The sequence below is a fragment of the Austrofundulus limnaeus genome, unplaced genomic scaffold (assembly GCF_001266775.1).
Source record: "Austrofundulus limnaeus strain Quisiro unplaced genomic scaffold, Austrofundulus_limnaeus-1.0 Scaffold68, whole genome shotgun sequence".
Taxonomy (NCBI): domain Eukaryota; kingdom Metazoa; phylum Chordata; class Actinopteri; order Cyprinodontiformes; family Rivulidae; genus Austrofundulus; species Austrofundulus limnaeus.
The window spans coordinates 1,739,295-1,749,042 of record NW_013952470.1 but is presented as its reverse complement, the minus strand read 5'-3'; the positions used below and the strand labels follow the sequence as shown (position 1 = coordinate 1,749,042).

General features: G+C 38.5%; 1 protein-coding gene across 1 annotated transcript in view; it reads right to left on the bottom strand.

Annotated features, from left to right (window-relative positions):
- The window catches only part of gabra4 (gamma-aminobutyric acid type A receptor subunit alpha4), a 42,089-nt gene that overhangs the window by 11,311 nt on the left and 21,030 nt on the right, over positions 1-9,748 (bottom strand). Inside the window, exons 6-7 of the mRNA XM_014010326.1 lie at positions 4,827-4,979; positions 995-1,251 (exon numbers count right to left, since the gene is read on the bottom strand). Of these exons, the coding sequence (XP_013865780.1) occupies positions 995-1,251; positions 4,827-4,979 (410 nt within the window). The remainder of the gene's footprint in view (positions 1-994; positions 1,252-4,826; positions 4,980-9,748) is intronic.

Genomic DNA, 9,748 nt, shown 5'->3' with positions numbered 1-9,748 from the left:
CTCGTACGCACAACTTAAGAACAAATCTGTGCGTACGAACGGTTCTTGCATGAGGCCCAATAAACCTTATTGGTGACCCATCATATCTAAATAAGGATTAAGTCAAATTTGGTCAAAATGACCTAATGACATTTTCAGATTCCTGGCTTTAAAAGCAACATTTTGATACCTACATCATTCTGATATAATAAGGTTATCCAGAGATATGATTTAATTTGTCTTGTTGGTTACAATACATACAATAATACATTATTGTTTAGTCTGAATTCTAATTTTATGTGAATTTATTGAGTAAATTTTGATATCAATATAAAGAAGAAACCTCAAATAATGTTTGTATATTAAGAGTTCCTAGTTGGAAAAAAACAAAAACTTTGCTAGCTCACAGGGACAAATTAAAAAATTTAAGACGTTTTTCCTCAAAATCAGTTTTTTTGTTCCTACTGCTCAAAAAATGCTTCAAAAATTTTTTTAGGCTTATATTTAAGACAGTTCATTCAAATGATACATTGATAAGACATTAATTCATTATATTTTGACAAAATGTTGTTTTTGCACACGTTTAAATCAAAAACCTATATCTGCCTATTTCTCCACTTTCCACTTTTGGACTTAATCCTTGTTTCAATGTGATGGAGTCAAAAGTAATATTCAAAATAACTTTTAAAGAAAATAGTTAAGTTTGTTCAGTTGCGGAACATAACTTTAGTTTAAAGAGGTCATCTCAGAAGAGGGGTCATTCATGTCAGTGGGTTTAAGAGGATATTATGTATGTTGGAATTTCAGGCTGTAGCTGCATTAGTAGTCATCAGTCTATTCACAAACTTGCTAGTTTCTTTTATGCAGTTGTTTCCATGTAAAGACAAAGCTGACAAATCTAAAGCATGCTCACTTTGAGTCATTCAAGTGTCCAGGCAAAAGTTTAAATTCTGTGAGCCCTTGAAATAGTGTCATCAGACAATAGAGGAACTTTCAGTGTTTAAAAAAGCATCACCTGCAGCACTTCTTTTGCGTCTTTCATCTTGACAGGCGTAGTTTGGGGCACAGGGGGACATTTGGTTGGCTTCATTTTGGCTCGCTCAGTCTGTGCATTGGTGAAGTAGTTGACAGCAGCAAACTCAATGAGGGCAGAGAAGACAAAGGTGAAGCAGACGGCGATGAACCAGTCCATCGCCGTTGCATACGAGACCTTGGGGAGAGAGTGGCGAGCACTGATGCTGAGTGTCGTCATGGTCAGGACAGTGGTGATGCCTTAAAATGAGAGACCAAGAAAGATGCAAATTTATCGGGCAGATGAGCTCATTACAAAAGGTAAGATTAGTTCAAACTGTTAAGAAATGTAAACACACCAATCTTTGTCTTTTTTTGTGAGAAAATGTTCAACGTTAAAATGTCAGTCAACAAGGTACACAGAAAATTCTTAAAACTTCACAAATTGTGCTATATTGCCAAAAAGAAAATAAGTAGGTCCTCTGGACAGGTTGTTCTTTAACGAAACATTTCGTCTCTCCTCCATGAGACTTCTTCAATCTGAGGAGTTTCAGGTGAACAAAGCCTTAAGCATTGGAATTATACATGTTTGAAGGAGAAAAACAACAACAGAAGCTTTGTTTTATTTGATCATATCAGCAAAATAGCAGCCCTTGAGAACATGATCTTTCCCAGAGGAGAGGAGAGGCAAGGAAAGTTTTATTTTTTTAATAGCTCTCAGCAAGAGCTGAAACAGTTCAGTCTGGGAGAGGAGTGCTTTGACCTCAGGCAGTCAAAGATCAACCAGAGGTGAGATGAGTTGAGGTGAAAAGGGCATAACACCACACCTGTTTGGTCCCCTTTTCTGCTCCTCCACGCTGTCACAGACGCTACCAGTGGATGGTATGGGCGGGGATCTGTCTAGTGATCTATATTCAAGTCTATGAGAAAATACACAAACACCACCATCTACACTCTAAAAATGAAATGTTGGATTTACTTAACCATGTTATGTGACCTGGTTCCACTTAACTGAGATGAGTAAAGTCAAAGCAACATACTCATGTTCTTTGGCTAAAAAACTGGTATATTGCATTGAATTTACTCAACTCAGTTAAGTGGAACCAGGTAACATAACATGGTTAAGTAAATCCAACATTTCTTTTTTTACAGTGTATTGGTGTATTTATGTCACTCCCTTACACTAACAACAAAGCCCTTGCTTCAGTTGCAACGTGTTTCTTTGTTTTAAGCATTTTTTTCCTACAGTAGTCTAGACTGGGTTTTTGCTAACCACAGGCCATTTCTTTTTTTCCTTTTTTTTTGGTCTGTCTAGGCAAGAGAAAGCGGGTTGCAAATAAAGGAACAATCATTGGTCGCAGGAATGCAGGCAGAATATTAGCTGAACTGTGAAAAGCAGGACCAACACGTACAGCTTCCTCTAAATGAAGGACAGGAGGCAAGAAAGCAGGAGACGGCCTTATGCTGTGTTCACACCGAACGCGATTTCAGCTTCAAAATCGCAGCCAACGCTGAAGTTGATCGCTTGTGCACTTTGAGGTCAGACGCAGGTCAGCTCTTGAAGCGCTGCACGGCAACAGCCTCCCCGCCCCTCCCTCCTCTGTCGGGCTCTGTTTAATGTCGGACGAGGAAGTGGCTTTGCTTTATTTACAGAGAGCAAGAGCATGTCACGTTCATCAGATAATTAATTCATAATTAATTCACCAGATAATTCAGAGACATTCTGAGTTTCATCACCCAGGAGCTGAGGGAGAGGCTCACAGCTCGCTTTCAGGACTATTTTTGTCCCGAGTCCAGTCTGATTAGCCTCTGCCACGCATTGGTGCGGATATCTCCTGTCAGGACACCGACTGCAGGCACTCGATTTCAGCTAAAGAGCTCCTCTCCATCTGTTTCAGGTTAGTGGACATCATTTAGTAAACTGTCCCGTCGGGAAATATGTCGCTACGTCACACAGTGGAGTCTCTCTGATTGGTTGACGCGGCGCGTCGAGCTGCAAAAGTTCAGATTTTCTAACATCAGCGATTTGCACCTCAGCGCGTCGAACGCTCAGATCGTTCAAATCGCGCTGCTCTAATCGCGCTTGAGGCGCCGCAGCACTTCCCGACGTTGCTTGAAGCGCGTCCACCATAGACTTTGCATTTAAACCTGATGCTCCTGATGCTGAAATCGCATTTGGTGTGAACGCACCATTATAGAGGGAGGAGATACAACAGACTGCTGCCTTCAGTCAGGCCTTACTTGGGGTGTTGGGGGACATTGCACATGCTATGACCCACAGAAATGTGTGACTAGATAGATAATTCATACACTACATTTTTGTTTTTACGATAAAAAGGTTTTCTTAGGTCCTTGCATCGTCATTTGCATTAAGAAGGTACAGTGATTTCCCATTTTCTTCTTCTGCCTGCTCTGACTTCCATTCAGAAGAGCTGTTTATGTTAATGAGCTCTGTTGGTAACACCCTCCAAAAATCTGTTGACATTAACTCTGCCCTCCAAAGCCAACGTTTACGTTAGCATGGCTAATAATAGCAGAAGCTCCATTGTACAACCATATGAGACCCTGAGTGAGACCCAGAGGCAGAGTCGTGGTCGCAGCTTCTTTTTTTTTCTCTCCCTCTGCTCTGCCCTCACTCTGCGCTCTGTTACCAGAGCAGGGAGCAGCAGCGGTCAAAATACCTCAGAAACTCGAACAAAACGTGTTCATAACGAACGAAAATAAATAATTAAATTGTGTCCATGCCAGTCTCAAACCCTGGTCTCCTACTCTCTGGTCCAACACTCTACCCATTGCCCTATCAGAAGGCCTGTTCTGAAATGAGTACACATTGCACAACAACAACTGTGACGGCTTTTTATACTGAGGAGGTGGAGTTTCACCCAGGGGTTGCTGGGTGAGGGGCTGATCGCAGGTTCCAGTGGGTTGTCGTACGGCTTGTGACATCACAAAATGACGGAAGTATAATACTTGTCGTTAATATACATTAAAAATACATTTACTTACAGTAAATACGCCCCTGGGTGCATTTTTTGGTCCTAGGACTGTTTTTTTAAGAAGTACATACCCAAAGTTGAGTAAAAAAAAACTTTAAAAAGTGAATTTTGCATAATAGGTCCTCTTTAAGAAAGGATAACAGCATACTTTCTTTACTTTAACATTTAAAGTCTTCAATAAATAATAAGTACTTGATAATTTATTACAGAGTTTAAAGACTGACAGCTGTCAATATTTTGACACAAATCAATATTTTTTCACAGGCTGGTTAGGGATGTTTTGACCGAGCCCTGTTGTTACACATCCTTTCACATGTATGACGTTCAAATTTCGTGCATCTAGCATTTTCCTTTCTCAAGTTATGACTAAAATTAATCGTAAAAAATTTTACTTCCTGCCCGACTCGACCAAGCTACTCCTCGCCATTGCTCCCCGCTGCCTCCAGCCTCAAACCCCACCGTCAATCCGACCAATCACATATCAGGCCATCTCCGCCCACATCAAGACCTCGGCCATTGACGATTTGGGCCGTCTCCGCCCACAGAAAAACACGTTCTGTAGAGACCCCTACTTGCAGAGACCCTTACTCGTCATTTCAGTCAGTTCAGCTCAATTTGCAATTTTTGGCCACAGCAATGGCTTGTAAGCACATTAATGCACAAATTTGTGATTGCATTAAATATGTCAAATGGAACAAGATTATGTAGATCATTCCTAGAGGTACACAGAAGAAAATCTTTCTATTTCTATTTGCTTATAGGCCTGATTTTGCTAGAAATCATTTGTAGAAATGGGAATGAAAAAAGTGTAAGAAGTGGGAGTGTGTCATGTCTACGTACCAAAGACTGTCCGTGCCGGGACCGATTCTTTATTTATCCAGAAGGACACTTGAGAGAGGATTACTGTCATGATGCAGGGGATATATGTCTGAATCATGAAGTAACCTAGTTTACGTTTTAAGTGGAAGTGAACCGTCATCACCACATATTCACCTGCAGGGTTGGCAGAAAAAAAAGTTAATGAATCAACTACAATGAACAGTTCACAGTTGCAAGCTAGTAGATATTTTTTAATACAGTAAAAAACAGATGTCACTTTTGTTCAGGTCTTTACATAATATCATAGTTTATGAATTTCATCTATTTTGAGACTTGCTGTGTTTTCTGTTTTTCTGCTGCAAAAAAAAATTCAGTTTTCGAATCCTTCAGGTTTAAGGAGAGCCACTGGATCTAAGAAATGACCCAATTCATGGTGTTTACTTCATGGGGCTGTTGCTGTGCTGGTCATGCTTCAACAAACAATCTGTCATGTTTGTGCAAGTGTCAAAGCTCCAAATCCCTCCAATGTTACCAGTGAAGCTGCATCCATACAGTAACGCCACAATTATTTGTGTGGAAAACTAAGGGTAGAAATGTGTAAAAAAAATCTTTAACATTTTTTGTTTTATTGCTTGAGAGCAGAGTTGTAAATAACTAAGTACAAATACTTTGTTACTGTACTTCAGTACAAATTTTGGTTATCTGTACTTTACTTGAGTAAATATTTTTCAGCCTACTTCGACTGTATGTAAGGACATTTTCATGCAATTATCTGTACTTTCTACTCCTTACATTTTAAAAAAGACAAGAAATAGAAAGTTGTTACATTTAGTTCATTTTTGCTTGTTTTCATTCGGTTTGTTATTAAAAGAAATACTGTAAATACAAACTGTGCCTCCTGGATAGAGTGAATCTAATTGTGGTTGAATGAGACATATTCAGTAGATATAACGTTTTGACACCGTATAAGTTTGTACACAGTCCATCACAGCTGCACAACACAAATCATGTCACACTCCAGCAGCAGATCAGACTTATGTAGCCTGAACATGTATGTGGTATATACATATAAATATATACGGTATATACCTGAAACAGCTACATTAGTGCATCCTAAACCACTCATTTTTAATCAATACTTTTACTTCTATTTCTTAAGTACATTTTATGTTAGAAATTTACTTTTGACACTCAAGTACAAAAAATGTCAGATACTTTAAAACTTTTACTCAAGTAATATTCTTAGAGACTTTAAGTTTTACCAAGGTAATTTTATGTTAAGTTACTTGTACTTTTACTCAAGTATCACTTTGTGGTATTTTATACAACACTGCTTAAGACCCTGCCACACTATATTATAACATTATAGCCAACTCATGACGACATTTGTAAACAGGCTGATGTAAGTTGTGTAACTTAAATGTAATTTAAGAATATTTTACCTAATCTATAATGGCCAGATGATTATTTTATACAGGGACAGGGCAGGTTTTTCACTGTCTGTTGTTGCAATAAAACTCAGCTGATCATTCCACAGAGTACCTTCATTCTTGGACCACGTATTTCTGTCTTTGTTAAATAAATATTGCCATAACAGTTGGCGTTGTCACAGGCAGACCACTAGGAGATCGACGGACCAAGGCCACATTGCAGGTGGACTGATGTGAGTGAGCAAGGACTGGACTGTTCAGGACCGTTTCTCCAGCTGGATGAAAAGAATCTTTTTATGGTAAATTGTTTTAACAACAGAGATACGCTGGTGATGATTGTGATGGATGATCTTGAATAAYAAAAYAACKTTGYATTTTTATTTTTGGCTGTTGAAGAACCTGAGAAGATTTTTGAAACATCATCTGCTGAGAGTGAGTACAGAAAAGCTTCAAGATGCCTCCTTACTTTTCCAAAGAGGATTTCTGCCAGCTTCTCCAAAAGGTGACGGTGTTGGAGCTCAAGATTCATCGTCTGGAAGAGATGAATGCTTTGGAGAACTCAACATGTGTCAAAATGGGTGAGAAGGCTGAGAGGAGAGATCCACAGGACAAGGAGATGGAAGCTGATTCTGAGAGTAAAACTGTATGGAACTCTCTTTGCGCCAGACAAAAAAATCTCTCAGGAAGGATTCAGCTCTTAGATGACAACGAATGGCCAGAGATACAGAGAAATGATTTTTCTCCACCAGCAAGGAGAAGGAAGCAACAGGCTGTAATCAAAACAACTGATAACAGTTAGAGAAATAAAGCAGTGTTTCTTCAAAACAGATTCACACCACTGGAAGAAGCTGGTGAGTCTGAACAAAGTTCATCTGCTGAGCTCAGAGAGGGATCTGGGACCAGATCTAGATCCAGCCCAAAGCCAATGCAAGTCAAAAAAGAGACTTTCAAGAATCAAGAAATGCTGATCATCACAGATAAAATGGTGAATGAGATCAGAGGCTTCTGGAACAAGAAAAAAGTCAAAGTTCTGAGTTTTGCTGATAAAGTGTCTGACCTCACAGAGAAGATTCTGCAAATAACAGCTGAGTATCCATCTCTGAAGACACTCATCATTCATACAGGAAGTGATGAAGTTATGAACCGACAGTCAGAAATCCTGAAGAAGGATTTTATTCTGCTGCTGAATGCAGTTAAAAATCTCAACATGGATGTGTTCCTCAGTGGGCCCGTTCCTGCAGCCAAAGGAGGAGCTGAGAGGTTCAGCAGACTGTTGGCTCTTAATGGTTTTTTGGAAAAGTCCTGTGTTGACCACTCTGTGAATTTTGTGGATAACTTTGATCTCTTCTGGGAGAGAAAACATATTTTCAAGTCTGATGGAATGACTCTGAATCAAACTGGAGCACAGCTTCTGGCTTCAAACATGAAGTATTTCCTGAACAAAGTTCCGGCTGGAAACAAACAACAGGACAAACCACAACAGCTGACGTCTGAAGGACAGCTGGAGAAAACTGAGATATCAGTGGAACACAGTGTGCCAGTTACTGATAAGAAGACTGCTTCAGAATCAGAACCAGAGAGAGAGGAGTTACTTCAAGCTGCAGAACCGGAAGAACAACTGTTTTCACCAGCCTCACAAACAGAGGATCTCTTGGACTCTGAGACCCCAGCAGGACAGCAATTGGAATGCCCCCTCCTGGATTTTACTAAAAACATGGGAGAACCTGCGGAGATTAAGATCCAACAAACATCACACCCAAATCCACGTAACTCTCCTCTTCAAGCCCCTCATACCAGCCTCTACAAAAAGATTTGCAGAGCCCCACCACCACCTCTGACCCTTCCATAAATGAAAACAGACAAGCCTGTTTGTGTTCAAGATGATCCAAAGACTTTTGTGTGATAACTATGTTTTGGGGTTYGTAATTACTGTGGGAGGAATAAAAATTGGATTACTGGGGTTGGGATTTCAGAAAAGTACATATTCTTGGGTTTATGTTGACATACATTTTTTAATACATTAAACAGTTTTTTTTTTGTTTTATTGATCATTTAATTGATTAGTGACTAATCAAGAGGAGGGGAGTTGTGGTGGAACTAATACTTTTAGGTTTAAGCCAGTAATTCATGACATCCTTTAATGACCTAGGTCTTCATGACATGCTGTTCATCTGCAGATAGAATGATTAAAGTCAGAACAAGATTTGCTAACAACAATCATTCTTAGATATCACTTGTGTTTATATTTGTGTTTTCCCTTGACCTTGTATCAAATCTTGCTAAGATGACATAATGGTGTTTGTTAATATATAGTATATGAGGCCTCTCGAGGGAGAGACAGTGACAGAGAGAAGCAGAGGCACAGAGACAGGCCAGGTTGTTCTCTGTGGTTCCTGTTGTTGCAATAAAACTCAGTTGATCATCTCACGGAGTACCGTCATTCTTGGACCACGTATTTCTGTCTTTGTTAAATAAATATTGCCATAACACATGCTCAAAAATTTCATCTTATGCTGATGCTAATAGTGAGGCAAAAATTATAGGTATGCTGTAATTTATGCAGTTTAAATATGTTACATAAGTTATTGTTTAGTTACTCATATGTGGACGTCTGTCTGAAACTAATGTGCTGGTAAGTTATTCTAAAATTAAAACTAACTTAAATCAGAGTGTTTGCTTTATTTTTTTATAAACTGATGTTGTACATCACTGACAACAAGTTGTGCAGAAGTTCTGCATCTGAGATGTTGACTTTTAGTTTGTTTTGAGATTATTTTGATTTGTTTTAATTGGTTTTATGTGTTTATTTTATTGTATAGTTTTAATTTTTTGATTTGGCTTTTATTATTTATTGTGACTGTTGTGTGTTTTATTGACTGTGACTGTACAGCATTTTGGTCCTGTGGTTGTTTAAGTGCTTTATAAATAAAGTTGGTATGGTATGGTTTGGTAAGTTACACTATTAATGCACTCTGCAAAATTACAAACAACTGTAATAAGCTTGTTTATGTCATGCATATGTTAGGCACATGTTATATATAAGTAACTCATATGTAATATATTTGTTCAAGTGGTAAGCAACACAGTAAGTACATGTCCAAATGAGGCTTCTAATTTTTCTTATTTTTCACTTCATTGTGTCCCAGCATTTTGGAGACACTCTGCATATGTTGTCTAAGACAGGGGTTCTTAACCTTTTGACCTTGGGGCCCAATTTGTTGAACATAAAGTGACACGAGGCCCAGTCAGACATTACCAATGTATGGATCAAAATGATAATTATTCTAAATCTTGGTTTAATTTTTATTGTATTTACATCATAACTAAACCATAACTAACATAACTTAAATAAATACACTTGCAGTTTAAAAGTGAAACACCTGTCAAATAATCACAAGACATGATTATGACAAACATTTTTATATTGTAACCTGCCCATAACAATTATTTGAAGAAATACTAAGGTCAGTCAACAGACCACTCAGGTTTATCCGTAAAAATATGTATATATAT